Source organism: Haliotis asinina, chromosome 7 (genome assembly GCF_037392515.1).
Source record: "Haliotis asinina isolate JCU_RB_2024 chromosome 7, JCU_Hal_asi_v2, whole genome shotgun sequence".
NCBI classification, from domain to species: domain Eukaryota; kingdom Metazoa; phylum Mollusca; class Gastropoda; order Lepetellida; family Haliotidae; genus Haliotis; species Haliotis asinina.
In genome coordinates this window covers 18,388,816-18,414,580 of record NC_090286.1, presented here as the reverse complement: position 1 = coordinate 18,414,580, position 25,765 = coordinate 18,388,816, and the positions used below count along the sequence as shown (strand labels likewise).

At 36.7% G+C, this 25,765-nt stretch overlaps 1 protein-coding gene across 6 annotated transcripts in view; it reads right to left on the bottom strand.

The window, feature by feature from the left end:
* Positions 1-6,503: 6,503 nt before the first annotated feature.
* The window catches only part of LOC137291747 (cAMP-dependent protein kinase catalytic subunit beta), a 55,367-nt gene continuing 36,105 nt past the window's right edge, over positions 6,504-25,765 (bottom strand). For 2 of the 6 annotated variants that reach the window (XM_067823248.1, XM_067823251.1), the window contains exons 6-10: positions 18,808-18,934; positions 12,935-13,030; positions 10,646-10,768; positions 8,447-8,611; positions 6,504-8,247 (exon numbers count right to left, since the gene is read on the bottom strand). In XM_067823248.1, coding sequence (XP_067679349.1) covers positions 8,122-8,247; positions 8,447-8,611; positions 10,646-10,768; positions 12,935-13,030; positions 18,808-18,934 — 637 coding nt within the window. In that variant the 3' untranslated portion in view covers positions 6,504-8,121. Of the gene's footprint in view, positions 8,248-8,446; positions 8,612-10,645; positions 10,769-12,934; positions 13,031-18,186; positions 18,314-18,498; positions 18,626-18,807; positions 18,935-25,765 lie in introns of all 6 variants that reach the window. The other 4 variants (XM_067823246.1, XM_067823249.1, XM_067823247.1 and 1 more) reach the window with 2 other exon arrangements.

The following is a 25,765-nucleotide window of genomic DNA, read 5'->3' as shown; positions in this document are numbered from 1 at the left end:
GCAAAACGTTTACTGAGCCGATGCCGTGACATGACGGTAATGATGACCTCACATAGGTAAAGTAAATACATGAAAATATATTTAACCAGATGATCTTAAGTTGTCCGTGTTAATTTATTTAAGTCCGTTTTTTATCACAGAAATGGAGTTAAATATTTCATAAGACAAACATTAAGAAAACGGACAAGAATTTTTGATGTCAAAGCTATGATAGTACCGGCTTTATTTGATGTTACACTTCTGTAGCCGCAATTTTGTAGAAAAACTTAATCACAGAGTTTCCATGAAATGGATTTAGTGCCCTAAATGGTTTTAAGAACTGAATTCATCGTAACTAGGGCCTATTTGTAAATACAAATGAAACGGACAAGATACTAATGTCAAAGCGACCTACACCATTACATGTATTACGCCAGTGACAAGTCATGGTAATTAACATGTCAAAACGTCACTCGACGCAATCGAGTGATTAGATCGTGCAATAAGATGCATTAAAAATATAAGAAAACACTCTTACTGTGTCCTGTTGCAATAAAATGTTTGTAAGGATAATTTATACCAATAAGAGCCCAAATTATTAAGTTTGGTTTGATTTTAACAAACTTACCGTACTTCCAATAGAATTGCAATGGACAAGGGGCAAGAAACTAGTTCCATTGTAGTAGCATAGACATTAAGTTAAATAACAATTATTCATGTGCATGAACAACACGGTTATGCTTGTCATATGGAAAAGACATATTTCTGAACACTCTCCCCCAAAATAGTGATTAAATATAGAAGGTAAACATGAGTAGTGATCAAGTGCGTGATGCGGCAAGACCGCGAACTCTTGAAGTTGCAATGGACAGTTTGGGACAATTCCCGAAGAACACAGGACTTAAAAGGTAAAACACATTCATAATAATGATCCTTTTAACTTCAACAACATTATACAACCACAGGGAAAACATGTCAATTTGTAATCTAATGTGCCGAAGCAAAAATAGAAATTACGTGTCACGAAAATAGGTGACGATATTACCACATTACGACCGAGAATGCAATTTGTTAGTATTCATCCCGATAAAAGTTATGTAAAGTTATAACTCAAGAGTGAAATAATTACATCTAACTCCTGTAATTTCCAAGATGCAGCATTCAGCATGGCAGATTCTTAGGAAAGTCAGTAATGAATATTACAGTATTTTGTCTGTTGGTGTAACTAATACGATAAGTGAAGTTCTTTGCTGTATGCGTGTTATTGTTTTTATTCCTTTGTTTTTCGGTTAGTTGATTAATCAGCGATTCGTCTTGAGTAACGTAGATTACACTGGCATTTTTTTAATTAAGTAGTGATATGTACAATGATAACAAAGTATCCCTAGGGGACATTGGGCTCTGTGTGGTGCCGGTTGGTGTAGGTTTTTTAGATATGTAATACTTCTGGTGCGGATCCAAATGGCGATTTTACTTAATGGGAGATTTCCACGATGATGTCGTTCATCATCATGTTATAGAGAATAGGAAGATGAGCTTTTGGGAGCGTAGAAATATGCCTACATTGTATGGGCGGCCAAGGTGCCCCGCCGGTATATACTGCTCTTGTGTTGGAGCCAGCTTTGGACCACGGAGTCAATAGGTTTACATAGATAACAGCTGAAGGAAATGACTCGGTAAGAGTTTTCTTCATCTGTTTGTTTGGATTTGGTATTGACCAAGTCATGATTCCATGTTGGATTAACATGCCCGTTTTGGTAACTTTTGGTCTATCTAAACAAACCTTTTGGATTCTTATGTCAGGGCTAAACAAGAACCTATTATTTAAATTCGTATTGTTCGTTCACCATGCCTTCTAAAAAAATGATAAGTCACTACTCACTCACTTACTGTAATCCTTGTAAATAATGTACAAGCCATAGAGCGGCTTGGCCTCATTGTGGCGACTGGCAATGTCTACTAGGGTCAGTGCTTACTTGTATGTTTTGCGTCTCACCCTGTTGTGCGGGAGGAACAGGAGATCGACTTGATGGACTCGACTGGGTGTCAAACTTTCTTCTCGGGAAACGTAGCTTTCAGGAAGTGACAGGGATTTGAAAATGTCATGACTCAACAAAGTGTAACTAGTATCCACTAGTGTGAACCCTCGGTCCCGAAAAAGCAAAACGTTATTGATAATGGAAGTTGTGATAAATAAACAGCACATGCTGCACAGGAACAATCTCACTGTACGAAATGTGATTCACCATTCCAAAGCATAGTAAGTGAAAATATGTTTTCCAAAATGTTTGATGCTGTATCCTCACTTACGTCAGAAATGCAAGATATGAATAAATGTCTATCTCAAAGCATAAACGTTCTTGGAAGTTGGTGAATGTGTCTCACTGAACAGCGGATAGCGAGTTCTCGTTGTGTTGTCAAATTGTATCATATGTCCGATGAATAAGGTGTACAGGTGGTCCATGACTCGGAAAGGATTGTTTGCCTTTAACATTGTTACATTAGGTAGGCAGATGCTGTTGTATGATACTTGGGTATCGCCAGTTTCTGGTATTAACTGTAAACTATCAGCCATTGAAGGAGCACTGATGCGGAGCGAATAATGTTTCTCGCCAACGGTCGAATTACGAAACCAAACTGCAAATTGGTCAGCGCCCGCTCCTTCAACCGTGACGGACAAAGGAACTGGGCTCCTGTCCATATTAGCAGAATTTCTTCACCTAAACAGTCAGGAGGCCAGATGCCCATCATATGCCATTTGTTTAAAAATATCCATGGTATTCCTTGTCTGATCGTAACCAAATATCCCAGCAGTGTAGTTCTTTTCGGATGCTTAGATGGTGTAGTTACTGATCCAATTTGATCCTATTTCTGTGTTTTTAACCTCGATATTTAATCATGTTACATGAAAATATGATGTCTACAGGCACGTAGCAAGCCATTTGTTTCAGTACGGAAGATTGCAAAGCTATACATATATATAGGTAGTTTTGAGTGTTGGTTCAGCTGTGATAGCAAATATCATACGTAAATTTTAGTAGCTATTGTAGCTACAATGGTTTATTATTTATGATAATAAAAACACAGAGTTGATTTATTTGAATTTGTAAACAAAAAACGATGACTTTGCCTTTGGTAGAGAAATCTGAAAATTTTCTTATGTAAAAAGACCCTTATTTCACCTATTTACCCAAGTACACAGCAAATGCCTGTGTGTATTCCTTATGTAACGAAATTGCGTTGGTATCCTCAAAACAGTTTCGGCCCTTAAGTGTTTTCAGGCTGCATGCGACACAGTGATTACATCTTCCTAGCTGTAACTCGCGTTTGATGGTGTAAACCTACACGTGTTATTTGTCATCATTCTCTGGATGGTCAATTCATGAATTTATAACAGGTGGTAGTAGTAACACCACTTTGGTTACTCAACAAAGGTTCCCATTTGGCATTTCTCCTGTCTGGAGTAAATACTCAACATTATAAATTAAGGTCTGTAATGGCAAATGTATCGTATGTTATGTAATATGTGCATGTAAGTGATGCAAGAGGGTTTATCACCTGAGTTACAAAAACAAACATCGATCAAAGGATTAACCGATAACACACAGATTGATTAATTACTTTTATCTTCTAGCGGATTTGTCAAAAGGCAGTGTGTGTAGATGACTACACCCTGTCGTAAAGAGAGAGCACAAAAACAACATCCTCCCTTCAAAGAATTAACCACCCTTGCGTTGATTGATTGATTGCTCATTATTGGTTAACTAAATTACTTAGAATAGTGGACATCATATAATTAGTTTGCCAGGTGTGCTATCTTGGGAGACCAATGAGAGGTTTATCTGGTTTTCACCAACGAAAGACGTGAAACAATGTGTTACTTTTTCGCAAACTAGACAGTTGTAAGACACGCGACATAGAGCAGGATTATTTACCAGCTGCAGATGAATGGAATACGATTTCTTTTACGTGGATATTGATGGATACATTCCTGAACAAGGTAGTAGCCTGACATTGTTGCTATAAAATTAGTCTGTTTTACATTCATTATTTGCATTTTGTTTTAATTTATTTGTTGTAGCATTCAGCAGAATCTGTATGACAGAATACACACACTAGATCGCGTATGTGAGTGAGTGAGTGAGTTTAGTTTTACGCCGCACTCAGCAATATTACAGCTATATGGCGGCTGTCTGTAAATAATCGAGTCTGGACCAGACAATCCAGTGATCAACAACATGAGCATCGATCTGCGCAATTGGGAACCGATGACACGCGTCAACCAAGTCAGCGAACCTGACCACCCGATCCCGTCAGTCGCCTCTTACGACAAGCTGAGTCGCCTTTTATGAGATCGCGTATGTGTGTGAAATAGGATCCACATTGGCAATCTACACAATGTATAAATGTTGCTGTTATGTTAGAAATTTACTATGAGTATAAGCAGATCGTGTGTTCTTTTATTAATTTTCAGAACCATACAAATATGACAATAAACTAATTAGGGTTTAATATAGAGATGTACATTGGCTTCGTTATTTTTCCGTCCTAAAACTTTTTTACCATTTCTACCACTGGCAGATGATTAACCTTCAAAGTGTTTCATTTGTTTTCATCATACATTTGTTATGAAGTAAAAATGACTTCACCTAGGTTGATCTGTCTATAATTAAACTATCAATTGCGCTTACGGAATGCGCAGCAGAGGTCACAAACCAGTCACGAATTCTGGGATATCATCCGGGTACTCACGGGAGAAAAACAATAACAAAAGTTTACACCAGTCCACGGAAATTGCTCTGCATCAGTGCCCCTTTAAACAACATTTATGCATATCATGTGAGGATAAAGTGGTTTTCACATCTCTGGGACAACGTAGGCAAGGCTAATGGTAATAAGTTGCGTACTTACAGGTTGTTCAAAACAGACTGCCGACCAGAACTGTATGAAGGGTATGAGTATATTATGTCCAGACATACGGGCAGTAAAAAAAAGTAAATTAGGCTGTTTTACCCTAAGTATTGAAACTGGGTGCTATAGTGATACCCCCTCCACATACACCCATAAATCTATGGCTTGGCCCCTATAGTGACTCTGTAGACCCATTTTCTCTTTGTGATTTTCATGGATAAATTTAGTTTTAACTCAGATGACAGTGATCATGTTAAATTGAAGATAGTAATAAATACAACTGAATTCAAAGTGTTTCTGATACTTCTGTAGAAGGAAGTTACATTCTTAATATATTTAATCTGTATGTACTATTTTTTGTACTCGTGAACACAATCGTTTATATTGTAAATAGTATTAGTTTGTTTTAGCAGTGTCTCATAAGCCAAAGTTTTGGCTGGGTGATATGTTTTATCTCACTATTTGACATGTTGTTTTATCTGTAACATACCATGTGACACTTTAATGAAATACTTCTGTCTGTCTGTTCTCCATCCCACAAAATCAGGGTCTTGTGGTTGTATAGACCTCGTTTTCAAAACATGTAGCTTTCAGGAAGTGACGGTGATTTTCCGTCAAAGATGGAGGTGATTCCTCTGTCACATGCACTGGACCAGTTGTTGAAAGTTTCAGTCCTCAGTGAGATGAAGCTTGATCCAAAAGCAACCCCGTCTGCACCGTCAACCTTCTTGTTTTGCCTCTATGACTTCAGAACTTGTGTGTGTTTGGGTGAGACTTCACTATTTTGTTTCCTATCTTTCTATGACAGAATTCCACATGGTCATGTAGTTGAGGGCCGAGTGTGCGTGTTGTTTTCTGAATGGGATTGGACTCGTTTATGATTTCAATCAAGGAACCCTGAAAGATTTTTTGTGGCCAGAGAAAACATGAAAATATGGTCAATCTTACATTGGATCAAGAAGGAAATATGTCCAAGTCACGTGGATAATTTGTTTTTACACGGCACAATCTCTTTGATAAATAGTGTGTAGCACATTCACCCATACTCAACTATCCCCATGTAATAGTTAATATGTACTGGACAAAAATAGTTGGGGATATTTGTAAATTTTGAAATTGTGAATTATGATGTATTTATTCATTGACACACTGATAAAATATCAGTCATAAAATACCAATATCCCTAACCTTTAATGTCCAGTATTCAAGTGTGGAAGTGAGCTCAGCTCACATACCCCCGCTTCCAACTCTGGGACACAGAAATGACATACACATATATATATTGATATACAATGTGACAAGGATCAGCAGCTCACATGACTTTCTCTGGACAAAGTTTTGGGTGGGAAGAATGAAAAGACAGTTACTTCATTCATAGCAGGGGTATCAAATGTTGTTATACATAAAAGTGAGCTTGGTGCTTTCATGTATTATGTTAATGAGACAGTGAGTGAGTTCAGTTTTATGCCGCTTTATTCCAGCAATATTATGGCGATGTCACCAGAAATGGGCTTCAGACATCGTACTTATGTGGGGATTCAAACCTGGGTTTTTAGCGTGATCAGCGAACACAAAGGCTACTCCACTGTCCAAATAATGAAGAACACGAGACAGTGGTCTTTTCTCTTTAATGATGTCAGATCTAGCGTTAACAATCTCCAAATATGCCATATAATAATTAAAGCTAATAAACTTCGTTTTATACATCAATGCTGTACAACATAACAAAAGGGACAATAGAAAGATTTCTAGTTTCTCTTCTACAGGGTAAAAATGCTTCAATGTACTGTATGTACAAATTAATACACAATCTTTGAGGGGAAGTAAAATGAATAAAAAGTTAGTTAACCCCAAAATCAACCTGAAATGTCACAAAAAGGGTTAGCTGTAACAATCTGCTTCCAAACTCGACTAAAATTCATGGCCTGGAATAAATATTAAGTTTATTGTTTAGATATGTAAGTAAAAAAAAGCACAGCATTCATTCCCAAATTGTTCCAAATTGATCTAAATGATACATGACATCATGTCCAAGTGTTTAAATTACAACAGAACAAGAGGTTAACTACATATAAACACAAACATAAACCTGGGGAACAGTGATCAGCACATTTACACACTTTTCAACTTGGCAGCTTGGACAAGCATTCATTCTTCTAAAGAACACCACACATGTACTTTGTTAGATTTCAACATGTTAGAAACACAGGGTGCCACTCTAGACTTGTTTAGAAAAATGACAACATTTGTGCATATGTGGAAACTGATGTAAAGACGACATGTTGGTGAACATAAAATGAGAAATTACTGTTGTTTTCGTAAAGCATCTAAATCCATCTTATTCTCAGTAAATTTTTTTTGTAGAAAGGTATACAATTAGACTCAAATTTAAGTGATGGAAAACCATAGGAAAAATCATGTGGACTGTTTCTGTAGAAAGCTGGAAAAGTAACTCAATATACTATACTGTGAAACACATTTCCATACATTGTAACATAAGAGCACTTATAACACTTCGATATTTAGCATCTCAGTGATGCTGACACTAACTAGAGGTTTTGACTTGAGTAAATTGATCATGACATAGATAAATATATTTCACAGCGGCCTGACTGTGCTTTGAAACCCAAACATACAATTACAAAACATCAGTTGACAATGGAGACATGCTTTGGGCAGTGCTGACTTTCTCTGTAAATGATTCACATACAATTGTGTAACAGGGATTATGAGAGAGCATTATGTACACAGCAATGCCATGTTTGAGGACTTGTTAATTGCATTTGATTCCAAGAAGAATAGACATGCCTGAGTCGTGACTTGTCACTCGTGTTGCGAGTGCCAGTCGGATCTCTGTCACAACACACATTAACCACAAGTAGTCTACAGTCTCAAATTGAGCAGAACCATTGACTACTGTTGTAAAATGTAGCTCTGACTAGTCTCACAAGTCAAACAAACAAGCCTGAATTGAAAAGTCCCTGCTCAGGCAATCAGTCCTGTATGCAATCAAGAAAAACCAGAGAAAGGTCGACCAATTCAAACAATCGATTGCTTCCTGCTATCACAAACATTTGTCTCCTTACAATGTTCCAAGGAGTGTGAGACTCGCGCAATTCTTTCCGACGACATATTGCACGATCAGTAGAGGACAAATGCCACTCAAGTTGTTGTTTGGGAAGATGCCATGCATGAAATGATCTGTGCTCAGCACAGGAAACTCTAAGGGGCTCAGAAGTCTGCAAACTCCTTAGCACACTTCTCAGTTGAAGATATGCGCAGAGGTTCCTCATCATACTCATCAAAATTGCTAGAGTCACCTGGTCCTTTTTGTTTAGGTACAAATGGTGCTTCCACCTGAAAATAAAGGCAATAAATGTAGCATTCACCAAATGTTGTCATCAAATCGAAATTTAACATAACTTTGCATCTAATAAATGGAAATAATAGAAATTGTTCTGCTTCAGACAATCTGACACCAATTTGATTTATTCCACATTGTTAAAACAAAGGCAGACATTTAATATGCATTATATATCAGATTGTTATTGCATACTTTTTTCTGGTAGACTGCTATCCAGTCTGTTGTGTTGAACCATTTGTGGGTTTTGATATCGTTGACTCCATTTTTCAAGTTTCCAAAACGCTTAGTAAGGTCAACTTGAAGGAGGTTCCGCAGCAAATCTTTCAAGTCTCCACTGAAATGGGACGGGAAGCGTACCTGCAAGATATGAGTGAATCATCATTTATCATGCATCACAAGTTCAAAACTAGAAGCTAGAAAACTTGCAGTTTGATTAGAGAAGTTGTTGCAGGTATTTTTAAAACCACAGGCACCCCTAACATTGGCTCCTGATGCTGATACAATGTTCTAGTATGTACAGGACAAACAGCAATATTTAACAAGTGAATAAGTACATTAGCCACTGCTGGGCAAAAAACACCACACATACGAGTTTGAAAAACTTATCATAAGCCTGTAACAATGAAAACATTGTTTTCAAACCCATATTGATCTACACAATTATGACCAGTTACTTTGAAAACCTATCTGTTATATAGTGTTTATTACGTATCTGAATTTAAACACACACTGCCATTACAAGAGTGGTCAAACATAACATGTTGTACTGGGGATTACACTTTGATAGTGTACAAATTCTAGTACTATTTTTAGGTGCCATCAGGGATTTGGACCCACACTCTCTGACTCAAATACCTAATCACAAGCCAAGAAAGACAGCCATCTATCCCAATTGGCCACTACAGCTTTATCTAAATTGAAGTCTGACAACCGTTAGTTCAAGTCACAGGCTTTGGAAGCTCCTCTTCACATGTGTTATATCCGGATTTGTATTCAGAATTTCATTCAATAATGTTCACATTAAATTTGTCAAAATAGCATTTACAGCATCTCATGAACACATTACTGCTATTGATGCCTTGAATCAAACCTTAGTTGACACTGAATGTATACATACATTAGCTGCAACAATACAACACCGTTTTCAGAAAGCGAGTACAGTTTTATGCCACTTTTAGCAGTATTCCAGCAATAGCACAACCAGGTTTCACACATTATACCTATATGAGGAATCAAATCATGGTTATCAGCATAACAAGAGAAGGCTTTAACCACTGACGAGAGGAGGCTTTAACCACTGACGAGAGAAAGCTTTAACTGCTAGGCCACCCCACCACCTTTTAGGTACAATACATATCGCAAAAAATTGAAAACAAGGTCAAGGTCACCAAAACTGATTGGTGTCTGTGTAATCCCCCAATGTAGGCTGTCACCAAATTTGGGTACAATAGTTCATGAGAGATCATAGCGGTGGACAATAAAGAAATACTTTTTCAGATATAATATATCCATAAAAAATTCTAAGACCGTACACCATTGCTGTGTTGCATATCTGCTGTTTTCTAAACTATTTCCTACTGTAAGCTGCACAATTTTTCATTCTTAATATGACCCATATCTGAAGTCCTGTGAATGCTGCAGCTTAAAGATGCCTAAGGCAAGGGTATTGTCATACAAAGGCATTTCACACCTTTAATGGCATTAACTCACATACCGTAACATAAGACTTACGATGGTTGTACCTCATGGAAGTATATTTCATACTCCATACTTTACTTGTTCTAGTTCTAATACTTCAGGTTTATGATATTTACCACATGGCTATAAATGACACACCACTGTCTTTCAACAACAGTCTTGGACACTCTGATTTTGGTGTGCCGTATGTTGGTGATTGTCAATTGATAACTCCATGGGTAACTGATCGATGTTAACCTTGTTGTAGCTAAAAGTATCATGAAGCAAACTACATTTTGATTCATTTGGTTCCATGTCAAAATCTGTTCAGACAGCAGTTTTATTAACAACATATGTTTGTTTCGAAATACATATAGATCAAATTGTGATGACATCATTGGTGAGAACAAATTCTGACATTGCCTTACAACATTTCTATTTGTTGTTTTCAAGATTTACTTTCAACCTGATTTAATAAGAATAGGCTTGATGTTCATTCCTGTATATACTTCACCATTTACATACGTACCATAACACAACTGAAATATTGCTTGACTCAGCCTAAAATAACAAAGAGCAACAAACAATAACTTCAATGGGCATTACATGTGTTAGTTATGAGATTTTCTACAATCCCATTGATAAACCTGGCTTTTTGCATGCTTGTCTATGATGAGTAAGAATGTTCAGTTTATAATGCAAACTTCATTTTACCTTTCCTGAGACAATTTTCTCATAGATTTGGATTGGCTGATCAGCAAAGAAGGGAGGGTATCCTGCAGCCATCTCGTATATGAGGACACCAAGCGCCCACCAATCAACAGCCTTGTTGTAACCCTGGCACACAAACATTCAGGTTAACATTGACAAGATATTTAATTTGAATAAAAACAAAAATAACAAGAAGACAAAATCATTTATATCCCCTGGTCAGTACTTGACTGTTTTGATACTGCCTCGCCTGGGTCACAACATATGTGACAGTAACTGTCAGTGACAACGGTCTAATTACGAAACCATGCTGCAAGTTGGTCAGCACCTGCTCCCTCAACCATGACAGACATGGGTACTGACCTACTGTCCACACTGGCAGATTTTCTTCACCATAAATGTTGCGAACGGTGGATGCCCATCACACGCCAATATTTGAAAATATCCCTGACATTCCTCGTCTGATCGTGATAAAGTATCCCAGAAGCATAGGTTTTTTCTAATGCCTGGATGACATAGGGACTGATCCATTTTGATCCTATTTCTGTGTTTTTTACCTCGATATTTAACATGTAATGTAAAAAAATGATGTCTACTGACACATAGCAAGCCATTCGTTTCGTATAAATCTGATAGATTTACATTTAGATAATACTGACATGGCAAAAATCGTGTAATGTTTGGTATCTACACACAATGTCCATTATCTATGACAATAAAAACACACATTTGATTTATCTGAATCCGAAAACTAATAGCAATGACTTTGCCACTGGTAGAAAAATCTGAAAATCTTCTTAGGTTAAAAAACTGATTATACCTATTTACACAAGTACACAGCAAACGCTTATATGTATTTCCTATGTAACGATGAAGTTCTGTTGGTATCCTCAAAACAGTTCTGGCCCATAAGTGTTCTCAGGCTGCATGAAATACATCGATTACTTCTCCCTTTCTGTAAACCATGTTTGGTGGTATAAACTACACATGTTATTTGTCATCATTCACTTGATGGTCAGTTAATGAATTTACGACTGGTATAATTCATGGTAACAACACTCAGATAAGGTTCTTGAGAGGCATTTAGAAGTCAGTATGCTAATATACGACAAAATGTTATGGATGTCAACTTCTTCTTTATTGTTTACACAATGGCCCAGAAACATTGTGTAAACAATAGAGAAGAAGTTGATATCCGTAACATTTTGCCATATGACACTCAACAAAGGTTCCCTTTTGGCATTTCTCCTGTCTGGAGTAAATACTCAACATTATTAATTATTGTCTGATGTGGCAAATGTATTACATGTTATGGAATATGTGCATGTAATTGATGCAAAATGGGTTTATCAGCTGAGTTACAAAAAAACAAACATTAATCAAAGGATTAACTAATAACACACTGATTGGTTATTACAACTAAATACTTAGAATGGTGGACATTGTACAATTAGTTGCCAGTTGTGCAATGTTGGGTGACCAATGAGACTATACACCAATGTAAAAAACCTTATACGATATATCATATTAGACTGTTGAAAGATTCATGACATGGAGCAGTTATATTTACAAGCTACAGATGAATGGCACATTGTTCTTTTATGTGGATATTGATGGATATATTCCCGAACAAGGTTAACAACCTGATATTGTTGCTATAACTTTAGTCTGTTTTAAATTCAATATTTGCATTTTGTTTTCATTCATTTGTTGTATCAGTCAGCAAACTCTGTGTTACAAATAACATGCACTAGGCCGTGAATAGGGTGTGTGTGTGAAATCTATACAATGTTTAGATATTACAGTCATGTTATAAATTCACTATTAGTATAAGCAGACTGAGTGCATTTCTACTTTTCAAAATACAAGATGTACACTGACTATTTTTCAGTCCTAACAGACTTATATCATTGGCAGATGATTAAACTTCAAAGTGTTTCATACTAATGAAGCAAAAATGACTTCATCTTTGTTGATCAGTTTTTACTTAAACTATGAGTGGCGCAGCAGATGTCACAAACCAGTCAAAAATACTGGTATATCATTCAGGTACTCACAGGAGAAAAACAATCACAAAAGAAACAGACGGTCCACGGAAATTACTCTGCACGAGTGCCCCTTTAACTACTTTAACCATTAGAATAGAATTTGGAATTCAGTCTGACATGGAGAGGGAATCCCCATACATAACACATTATTAATGCACCTTAAGTGAAAAATGTGGAACTTACTTACTCGTTCATGACCATATTCATAACATTTTGCATATCTGAAAAGGGATGTGACTTATACCTTGCTGAGGATGATTTCTGGAGCCAAGTATTCTGGTGTACCACAAAGAGTCCAGGTTCTACCCTTCACACGTTTTGCAAAACCAAAATCTGTAACCTGTACAAATGATACATGCGGTATGTAATACTTTCAGAACATTTCATACAAAGACAATTATCTTACATACTCAAATAAGGCCTATGATATAAGGACAATGTTTTTTGCAAGAGGAATAAAAGATGTACTTCTTTTTTATTTACTCTTTATTCCAAGAGCAGTTTTGCCAAAATTAAGAATTCAAAATAATTAAAATACATGTAGTTTGATAATGTGGCCATGAATCAGGCTTATTTGTCAACTTGTATAGTTCAAGAGACCAAATTAGGAAGGAACACATTTGTACTAATGAGAAGAAACAAACTTTCAATTTATCATTCAGTTGAAAAAAAGACAATTCCAAATGCAACACAGAAAAAGATGAATATCTTCCATCAGACAACCAGATGACTAAAATTAATATTAAATTCCAAATATGATCTGACAAGAAAACAATAGGAAGCTCAAAGCAAAAATTATCATTGTTCTAGCAACATTTTCCTTAGCGAAAGTTGCTCTTTGCAATGTATGTGCATTACAAAAACAGCCATAGTACTGATGCACCAGACATTTCATAATTCTGTCAAAGATTGTGCCAGCCAGCCAGCCAGCCAGCCAGTCAGTCAGTTACTTCACAAATAAACCTTGCAGGCCATGCAGACTTACTTACCATTTGAAGGTTGACTGGCTGGCAAAACTGGTTGTCTGAGGGGCTACAGGGTACCAGTGAGAGATAAATCATCTCACTGACACAAATGTATACATTCATAGCAAAATACTAGCAGCCATCATCCATACATCTAAAACTATATATCAATAAAATCGTTGTGGGATTTGATATTTATATTTATTGAGAATATCAACTAGTTTTATGTCTATAAAATTAACAGCAGAAACATTATATGTGATGATATCAGCTAGGAATACACAACATCTAGTACATAATAACACATTTTAACTCATGCAAACCCAATACACAAACTAATCTAGCAACATCAAATCTGCTCACAACCGTGTGATAGCAAGGTACAGAAGCAGAGGCACTTCCTTTTTGAAAGGTGAAGTAAATTGCAAACAGGCTGCATATGACAACTATAAATGGTGAAAATGTCTTCTTGCTCAATACTACTGACATACATTTTGAAACTCCCAACATATTATTGACAGCACACCGCTATGATATAAACCTAGACGAAACCATAGATCTTCCTAAAATATTGCCGTCAGTGCAAACAGTCCATGTTGTGAAATAAAACCAAATAGCAAAACTTGAAATGCATTCTTATACTGAACACTGTTCAACATTTTGAACCAATTTTTGTTATGCAATTATCATATTCTATGATATAAATATGTTCAAACCCCAACAAATGGCCAAAAGTCATTATGTGCTAAAGGACTGTTCATTCTCCACTAGGGTAAAAGTAAACATTTCATGATTACAAATCAGACTTGAGGTGTGTTGGCCTATATAGCCATGCATTCTATGTGTTTATCTATTAAACACTGTGTTTCCACTAACCTCAACTGCTAACTGAGCCACAACTAATAACAGATACTATCAATTTACCATCTAAGCCCATACTCCACACTAAGCACTGAATTACGAGCTCTGGCGGCAGTGATGTGTTGTTAGTATAGCAATACTAAGATACTTGTGGACTAGTATTGTAATAAGAGATCTTGATTGTTCTCAAAATGAAGAACACTTAGAACTTAACACCCAAATGTCGCATCATAGAGATTATTAAACCAAATCTTACGATGGTAACTACTTGTCATTTTTACTGAGTGTATGACATTGAGAGTTAATCTGACCTTCAATATAAGTGACAAGTACGTGCGGAATATTGCCATGGGTTACACCATGTATATATGTTACAGTCAGATTGTGAAATCAGTCATTTCCTGAAATGACTGAAGAGTTCAGTCATTTCAAAAAATGCCTATAAAAGAGGGTCAGCCATTTCCAGTCATATTGTGTTGCAATCGATAGACTTCAGTCATTTCATGAAATTTCACGTGATAACTTAATCTATAAAAGTAGATCACAATTTCAACATCACTTATCTGAACAGTTACAACAATAGTAGCAGTGACTGCTGCACTGCTTGGCTTTGAAGCATTTGCACCTGTTTCACACCTGCCATGGTCAGAGCAGCCGTACCTCACAAAACCCTGTCAACATGTATTCTACTCAAAAGAAGCTAAGGGTGAAAACTTTTAATGGCCATTATTACAAAGATAAACAAGCATTGTCACCAAGGTGACATAATGCCCCGTCATATATGATCAAATCAAATGAAAAAGAAATGAAAGTGAAGGTCGTAGTTTAAGATATGTTATATAATGTAAAATGTCAACAAAAACATTACTCTCAAACTCTCTTGCACTGTAGTTGTTGAAACACAAACATATTTTGAAGAATCACTTAGACCTTCACCAGCGTATGAAACTCCTTAAAAAGACAGTCGATGTGACCTTGAAAGTTAACTGAAGGTCACTGGGCCCTGTACCTTCCCTAGATAAACTTGGTGTTGAATATGAAGAAAATTCAGAGAACGGTTCTTGAGATATCTCGTTTAGAAGCTTAACATGCAGCTTACCATGCTGAAACCTTAAAAGTGTCGCAGTGACCATGAAAATTATGTCAAGGTTACCCAAATCAACTGGGCCCTGCACCTTCCCTAGATAAAGCTTGGTGTTGAATATGAAGAAAATCCAGTGAACAGTTAAAGTCCCCTTGTGACCTTGAGATGAACATCAAGGTCACCATACCTAACTGAGACCTTCCTTTCTCAGTGATAAACCTAGATACTAAATATGAAATACATCTAGTCAATGGTTCTTCAGATATTCCAATTCCTACCTTCATACGAATGGACAGAGCCTAATGCTATATCCCCTGCTTCGAGCTAAACATGCAGCGGGGAATAATAACAGTGAAAAGTAGGGGTCATATAACAACTTAAACCCATATTTCATGATAACAATAATTGGAGACTAAAACAGCAGGAGTGTCATTTATTGCTGATCAATGAGGTCAAAGTAACGTACTGTCAGAAGTGAAATTTCAAAGCCAACATTGAACAAATAACGGATGTAATCACCTTGAACTTTAACACAAACAGTACACCTCGGTCTTAAACTGTTCACCAAATGTTGGAAAAAGACTTGGGGGACTGCCTGCCATTCTGCAATGAGATACTGGGCCACTTCCGCATAGGTGTTTGGAGGGGCGTGGTTGTTACGAAGGCGACATCACAATTGTCCCAAGAATGTTCAACAGGGGCTAAATCCACTGAACATGCCAGCCATTCCATGCGCTGCACATTATTCTGTCCAAGGAAGTTCATCACAACCTGGACACAGTGTGGTCAGGCAATGTCACCTAGGAATATGGATCCGATTTCCAGCCGGGTTACCATTAATGACATAGAGCTGTGTCCTTTGATGAAAGAAAAACACATCTCAAACCATGATATCCCCAACTCCAAATGGCAAACGTTCTGCCATCATTTAACTGTAGTGTAAACCTAGACTAGTTGTGAGAAAAGAACTGATGCCCACTGAGTATGTTGCTAGCGAACATGGCATCTACATCCGTCCCATCTTGCTGTCCTGTATCACTGAAAGAGTGGTGGCCATGCCCGAATAATGTTCCTCCTCAGTAGGTTCCTGATAGTCTTATCACATACCAGGGTATCTGTGGCAACCCTCAGTTGGTCACAGAGTTGTCTGGCAGTCACTCTGCATTGTCGGAGGGCCATATTTTCCCAGTGTCCATCTTCTGTTGATGGAGGCATGTGGTCAATTATTCAATATTCCAATGACATGAAACTGTTGCCATAACCTCCCAATTAGTCTTTGAGTCACATTTAATCTCTGAGCGACACTGCATTGAGTTTCACCATCTTGAAGCAAAGCATGAGCTCTTCCTTCTGTCATGTTCAGTTGACATTGATTATTGAATTTCAAGTGACAATTGCAATGGCACAATTGGATGTTTCATATGGAAAATAAGCATGCTCAGCAATAATTCCACGCACCACATGCAAATGCTCTTTGCTGTGAAATCACCTCATCCATATGCACAGTGGTGGTGTTTCTGTGAAGCAATCAATTTTTCAATTCGTTAGTTGTTTTAAAACCCTACCACATAATACCTATTGGCACCATGTTTATCTGTTTATCCAGGTTCTGCAATGGTATTGCATACACACCATAAACACCATACACGGAAATGTAAAATTTAATTCATATGTAACTCACACAACCTCATCAATATCACTGTATGATGATATTGCATGACCCATAACTCGTTTTGAGTAGTATAGATGAAATGAAATTTCATGAAATGACTAAGTATATTTATACTTATTGTTGTTACACAAAATGATGCAAAATGGCTGACCCTCTTAATCATTTCATGAAATGACTGAAAGTTTTTGTTATTTCATGAAATGGCTGATTCCATAATCTGACTGTAACATACAGAGCATATTATCTTTGGTGAAATTAAACCAACAATTTACATAAGGCATACGCTTTTCACATCAAAGTAGCTGTCAAGAAGTACCACTGCCGTAAGAATGTCATATATTTATATCATCATATCACCAGCACTACATCTACAATGAAAGGCCTTATAATCAAAACTGCCAATTAACTTTCCAAGACTTTCCAATCAATATCTGGCCCCAAGTGACAGATACAAAAACCATTTTCACCTTAAGTACTTCTCAAGTGAGGTGATACACATTTTCTTACAGGCTATTACCTTGGGAATAACCTTTATCCTTACTATAGATGATTATTGTCTTAATACATACGTCCTTTCGTCACCAGATTGTTTAATGTTCCATGAACATGGTTTCATTTACTTGCATACTTTGTCTCTCCAATATCATGATCATGATCACAGGTACATATGTGTAGTTTGTATTATATGCATTGATTGTGCCTTCAAGACATACATACTATTTCTGTCACACTACTGTCACACTATCATAATCTCAAAGAATTTGGATGGCAGGTTCTTTAACTAAAGCCCCATCACCACAAGGTCACAAAAGCATGTGCGAACCTAAATTACCCAAGGCATACAGAATATTGGAAATATATATATATGTGGTAGAGACAGAGCAATCATTTGAGCTGAAGACACCTCGCCATACCTGTAAGTAGCCTGAAGAATCAACCAGTAAATTCTCAGGTTTTAAATCTCGGTACATAATATCCAAATGGTGCAAGTATTCCAGCACCAACACAATTTGTGCAGCATAAAATCGGGAATGCGGCTCACTGTCAAAGAGAAGTACAAAAACAATGGTTCAAAGTAACTGAAAGACAAGTTGACTGTAACAACGGGTAAGAAAGTAAAACACATTGTCAAGGAACATGTTGGCGTGGACACAATAACAGCAGGACTGTACCACACAATCTGTCAGCCCTGATGGTAGATAGCATGTCCAGCACTGTAAACTTACTTTGATATAACCTTGTGGATCAATTAGCATATTTTCTGGTTTGAGATCTCGGTACACTAGATCCAGGTAGTGAAGGTATTCAAAAGCCAAAACAATTTGAGCGGCGTAAAACCGGGAGTGGGGTTCACTGAAGCAAAGCAAAAGCAGAGGGTTACAGGAAAAATAAAACTAAAGACCAACCAAATTTAATAAAAAAAGGAAAAAAGGGAAAAAAATTAGAAAGGAATGTATAACGTGTTAATAGTAACAGTAGACTACGGAACATTCTCAACTACATCCAGTTAGGTGGCTTTGTGAGAGCCAACTTACTTTGACAAAGCCATTAGTGTCAATGAGGATATTTTCAGGCTTAAGATCCCTGTATATAATGTCAAGGGAATGTAGATACTCAAACGTCAGCACAATTTGTGATGAGTAGAATCTGGCATGTTGCTCACTGATCAATAAAGAAAAACAAACAAAATTCATTACAAAAAGGAACAAGCATGTTTTGAATTGAATTTCTCTTTATGCATACTGAAATAAAAAGATCAACAGCTGAAGATTAAAATGCCTGGAAAAAAAATGAAATCATTGAATATAGCAGGAAACAAATGTGCAACAAAACTAATAAATGATTACAATTGGCAAAATGTACATTTGAATGTTGTCGCCCAAACCTGCAATGAAATATTCAGAAAGTAAAAAGTGGTTAGTTACTATTACTAATCATAAGTGTGGAAAACAGATATCTCTTTCATTTAATGTTACTCCTAATGAACAAGAAGGAATAGATGGAGGAGACAAAAACACACACACAAAAAACAATGAAAGTTATGTGTCTCTTGTAATTCCATTTGTCATTTATTTAAGTATTCATAAATCACAGAAAAAAACAACAGAATTAGAAATGAAATGACTATCATTACCATAATATGGCTATTCTGAGTTTGTAAAAGATATTTGTGGATATGCAAAATAATTATTACTACTATTATCTCCAAATATGACTACTAGTTACTGTGACATTTAATTATGCTGATTATCAAATTTGCTGTACAAAAAATAAAGAGATAGAGATGAGACTACAAACTATGAATATATCCTGAGGAATAGTAACAAGTTCCAAAGGATTTCTACATTGTAGCGAAAAACCCCAAACAAGTCTGACTAGACATTCCATACCTCTGCAATGCTAGAAGCATTTATGCAGTCAAGTAGCTTCATTGTTTCGAACATAAACATGACTTAAGACTTGACAAAGTTTTATACGAGATAAACCCAAAACTTTGTATGAGGCTGAGTTCTTTATGTACAAAGAACAATAATAACTTAATATACAAGAATTTTATCCCCCTCTGGTCCAAAAGCAATTTCACTTCATTTTGAAAACAACATTCAATGTAATGTCCTTTAACAGATTTGTCTAACTGGTTTGCCTTTGCTGGGTATGTGAAAGTCAAAGGCTGCCATGGGTAGGAATTGGATCAAAAACATTAAAGGTGTATTATAAGACTGCAATATGACTGTAATGTCCAGTCAAGCACCTTTGAGCTGACCTCTGATAACTCGATATCTCAGTTGTCTTGATATACAGTATGGTTCAAAATTATTGAGAATAGCTAAAGCATTTCATATTATTAAACGAGAACAAATCAGATAAAATTGAATGTATTGTGAAAGTGAACTGACCTTTTCATGTTGTGTAGGTAACAATTTAATATTTTATCAAGTCTCCTTGAGCTTCACGGCACAGTCTAAGACGGGTAGGCATACTTCCTATCAGAGAGGTTAGTGTCTCGTGAGTTATGCTGTCCCAGTATCGGACCACTTCTCTCTTCATGTCTTCAATTTTTGTCAACCCCTTTTGATTCACACATTCCTTCAACATCCCCCAAATGTTCTCAATGGGATGTAAGTCAGGACTATATGCAGGAAATGGTAATGCAGTCACATTTTTCTCCTGAAACCACTGCTTGGCATGTTTTGCGGTGTATTTAGGATCATTATCTTGCTGCAAAATCCAGTCATTTCCATAAAACACATGTGCACTTGGAAGGAGAAAATTATCTAATATGTTAGTGTAGTGTTGACTTGTCAGATTTCCCTCAAACACACACAGCGGGGTCGTTCCTGATAAGGATATCCCTCCCCATACATGAAACTTTGGGCTGTATTTAGGTCGTCGATACAATGGTGCTGACGCAGACTTTGTCCATATTTTCACATTATTGGGATATACCCATATTGAGCTTTCATCAGTAAAAATCACATTTTCCCAGTCAAAGTTTTCATGTGCCAAACACCACTCAACACGCCTGTCTTTATGTTCTTGTTTCATGAGAGGAGAAGGAATTCCAGTCTTTTTCTCCCATCCAAGATCAATCAAATTTCTTCTAACTGTAGATTTTGATACAACTGTTGATCCCCTTTCTATCATTTCATACCTGATGTTTGAGATGCTTGCCCTTTGCTTTTTAGACGCTAAAATTCCCAGCCGGACGCGATCTGAGAAGTCCAATTTTCTGGGTCTCCCTGCTCCTTTCTGGTGCCCAAAATCCATTCCCTCTTTAAAATTCTTCCTAATCCTATACACAGTAGAAAGAGGAGTTCCTGTTCTCTCTGCCAATGTATTTACATCATCAATTCCTTGATTACACAACTCAAAAATCAACCTTCTTTTATCTTCAGCAGACATTGTTGACAGTGCTGAGGAAAATGACGTCTGCTACAAATTCAGGGGAGGTAACTCTAATTGTACTATACTCAGTAGGCGAAGATGAGTTACCTCCCTTATACCAGTACATAGTTTTAAGTATCAGTGAATCAGTTGAGGTGTTAGGATAGCTCAAAGTAAGAAGAAAAATTCTCAATAATTATGAACCAGACTATATAACCTTGGTCCCAGGAGAATAATCCTTCATAATTTATCACTATTCAAGCTCTTTTACCTCAATACAGGTGTCTCAGTATTTTCGATATAATTTCATGGTCTAAACAAGCAATATTACCCTTTTAACTCAATATTTGCAAGGAAATTCAATATTCACCTACCTTTCATGGGCAAGTGTCCATCTAAACTGAGGTTGTCTCCACATGTTTACACACGATGAGTCAAAGGATGCAGTAGTGTAGACTAATTTGGCTAAATGAGTTCTTTTCTTTGTCACTTGTTTGTTCAATTTGGATTAATTAAGAAGCAGTTAACTAGAAAGTAATCACTGTTACTACTAAACACTACTGATAACGGATTATAGTTTGGCACTGAAACATACTGAGAATCCAATGAGGGTTTTGTGTAATCCCACGACAAGCATGTAATTGTTGAGTTGTTTCTAAATTGTGGACTGAGAAATACAGATTCGGAGTCAGTTTGAAAGCCTTTGTGTTGAGGGGCTTGGGTGTGTTCAGAAGACTTATGGAATCTAGCGATGGAGGGCGACTGTTAAAAGGACTGGTTATGTGCTATTACTTTCATGCCACCACAAAATGTCTGTCAGTCTACAGTTTCAGAATACTTTTTTTCATTTGCTGAATAAATCCAAGTTCTGTATCATTTAAGATGAACACTGTAACATATGCTGTATCATGTGTGATTGCTATCCCTGTGAGTAAAAATGTATAATACATCTAAATGTACATGAAATCTACTTTTTGTTTTGTTTTCATAGTGATATGTGATGATCCGGCCTGGTTGGATGTCTTGAAGTTTGAGTAACTCAATAATTTTCTTGGTACCATGAATATAGGGACAATGGCGCTCGACAGTGGTTACCACACACATACACAGAATTCTATAAGCAGTTATAACAGACATACCACAGCCAGGATTATTTCATTTTTCATGTAAACCCGACAGGTTGCAAAACTTTAGATTTAGAAAATGTTGACAGCTTGCCCAACCTTCTAAACAACAATCATTTTTTCAAAATGTTAACTACGCCCCTCGGATCGACATATATAGTACAATTCACGTAAAAATGTCAAAAGGAAGAATGCCTTCACATTCACTGATGACATGCTAGATAGTAGATGTGGTGCATATATTTTGAGTTTTGGCGAAAGAGTGAGCGAGTTTAGTTTTATGCCGCCCTCAGCAATATTCATGCCATGTGGCAGCAGTCTGACCAGACCAGACAATACAGTGATCAACAGCACGAGCATCGATCTGATCAATTGGGAACCGATGACATGTGCCAACCAAGTCAGTATTTTGGCGAAAGAAGTTACTTTTGGATGGAAAGACTACCGACTCAACTGACTTAAATGTTATACAATTTGGTGATGTGGTAACGCTTTTTGTACACTGCAACAGTGTGGAACTGACCACATAGCCAGCTGACAGTCAGGCAACAGGTGGATCAACACAGTAGCCTGCACACTGAGACATATGAAACACTCCTGTACATGCACCACATGAAATGCGTGTAATAAGGTCTGACGACATCATTCAGGCACCAATGAGGTCATAAACCATGCTGTGTTCATTGTGGACATAGAACTCTTGGTTAACATAGAAAATTTGAATCAATATAACACAAAAATACATTAGTTACTTCTGATAGTGTTTTGTCTAGTGTTTTGGTTATAAAACTATTTCAAAACATGTCTTATAATGAAAAGTGAAAAATATAAAGGTATATTTTTTATGTCAACTTGCCCTTTAAGGTATCTTTCATACTACTAATGTTAAACCTAACACAACATATGTGAATAAGGGATAACAAGAAAAGATGTTCAGTACATATAGCTAATAGATTCCTTTGGAAATGTTTATGGTGAGCAATAGCAGAGATTTTAGATATTCTACAGTCCGTTTGATGCCATTTGAGACCGATGAATTGCTCACTAACACAAAATCTAATAATTGCAACAATAATTTATTCGGGTGTCCCAAATTATGAGACACATCATCAGAGTTGGTCTGTCGATTTCATGTGGCTGTACAAAATTTGGTATTGTTGCAATTATAAGTTTTTGTGTTAGTGAGCAATTCATCGGTCTAAAATGGAATCAAACCAACTGTAGGTCTAAACTGCAAAAATATTTTTCCTGTAAAATGTACTGGGTCTCAACTGCTGTTCTGTGCAATAGAATGCATTTTATGCTGTTTGTCCTAAGGAACACTGACAGTTTGGAACTTCGGATGGATTTGAAACACTGCTTTGCAGAAGCTTTGTGAAAATGTTGTACTTGCTTTATATAACTCCAGTAAATAATCAAGGGCCTGACATTCATTCATCTCAGTAACATGTTAGAGCAATATCAGTTAAAGGGCTTCTTTTCATTAAAATACATGTGTTGCTTCAACTATACTGACCAAACAAAAGCAGAAACTTCATGCTTGAAAAAATGAATTATACTGAAAATGGGAAGTTCGAGGTAGGTAATATGGGCTAACCTGATGTATCTGCCCAAGCAGGACATATGTAGCATGATCTTCTGTGGAAACCTGATTGTAATCACAATTTCATGAGCCTAACCACCGATACATAAGCACAATTAGCTGGTCATTAGAGAAAACATGTTAACATTCCTCATTCCACACCTTACAAATGTTAACATGAACAAGCAATTGTCATGTTCCAGGCCAGCCAGTCTACTGATGTAGTTGCAAATGCCATAAGATGCAGTAAACATATATTTCAAAATCAGTGGACTTGTGTGCATCCCACAGGTTTGATATCTGATCATCCCTGGTCAGAAAGGTCATGTGTGATTGTCAAAGACAATTAACTTTCTCTATATCATTTGTGTTGTCATCTTACTACCCTGTCATCCAGTAATGCACTCTTGCTTAACTGCATAGACACTACGAAACCACCTGCATGCTGCCTATATTTGTGCCTGACATCTTTTTGTTGGGCCGACTTTATATACACAAGTAAACTGCAGTGAACATGTAAACTAGGCAAAATTGCACTTGCAGATGGCTATATTTCTAGCAAAATGTGGTCACTAATAACAGGAGTCACCATCGAGATCACCTGGCCTCAATCCTGCCCAACATATATTGAATGCTCATGGATGATGTGATGTCTTTGCACCTTTGAAGAGAGAATGAAAGGGGAGTTGCGTAAGGTAGAAGATTTCCCATTATCACTTCCACGTTCCACTGGTAATGTCAACTGGCATCCAATTTTGGTTGACAGAAAACTTTCCACTTTTGTCTGAAATAACTGAGAACTATTTTGTTACATAAACTTCGTATCCTTGTTCATGCTTTACATTTTCTGCAAATAAAGAACTTAATGAGCCCTAATCATGATGGCCAAGGCAGCTGATACCATTCACTGCTAATAAAGAGTTAGATTATCTCAAACTATCTGATACAATTTGACACATTTCATTCAAATCATCACTACATTTCTGTAGTCGGTAAATTAAAAGGTATAAAACAATGTAACCAAAAATAAAATAACATTTTTGCAAGAGATGATGTTACCGAATTCAGGACAAAACCTCCCCAGAAAAATTCCTAAACAATAAAACGGACAAATTCCCCCAACTCATCTTTAGCTCTAGAATAAAGGTTGTTTAATTATTGTAATCATTTGTCATCATGTTCTGATGGAACAGCTTCATCAACAATTGCAGAAATGTTTGAGAAGATTGCTTTAGCTGTATATATTGGCATAGAACTGGAGAAAAATGGACAAAATGCCCCTACTCGTCTTTAGCTTTAGTTTAAAGGTTCTGCTGGATGTACGATTAAATATATGCTTAGTGGCATTGTATAAAAATGTCAAAAAAATGTGCATTTAATGATGTGAAAAATGCCCTCAAAATATATGTACGATCCTTTTGACCTTGTTGAAAGTTGAAATATTCAAAAATAGATAAATAATTATCTTGACTGTTTTTTGTGGCATGAGTTTAAGTGCCAAAGTTTTCAAAATGTGACTTTTTCCCCCCGGGAAATTAGGACATTTTTTCCACAAACCATTTCTCCTCAAAGAGTATTTTGTCCAGGGGCATTTTGACCTACAATGCATTTGGGGAAGGGAGGGGAATGGGAATTCTGTCAGGGAGGATTTGTTGGGTCACCAATGTTACCTAATACATGATATCTAACTGATTAACCTGAAATGACTTTGTTTTCCCAAGCATAAGGAAACTCTGGAGAAGGCATGTAACTATTCCAGTTGAATAAGTATGATCACTATTAAACAATGCTAATCCTAGTAAATTGTAATAAATTGACAAATAAACAGAGGAAGTAGACTCTCTTCATTGAACTTAGTTTGTTACTTCAAAATGAACCGATTTTTTTCTCATGGTCACAAAA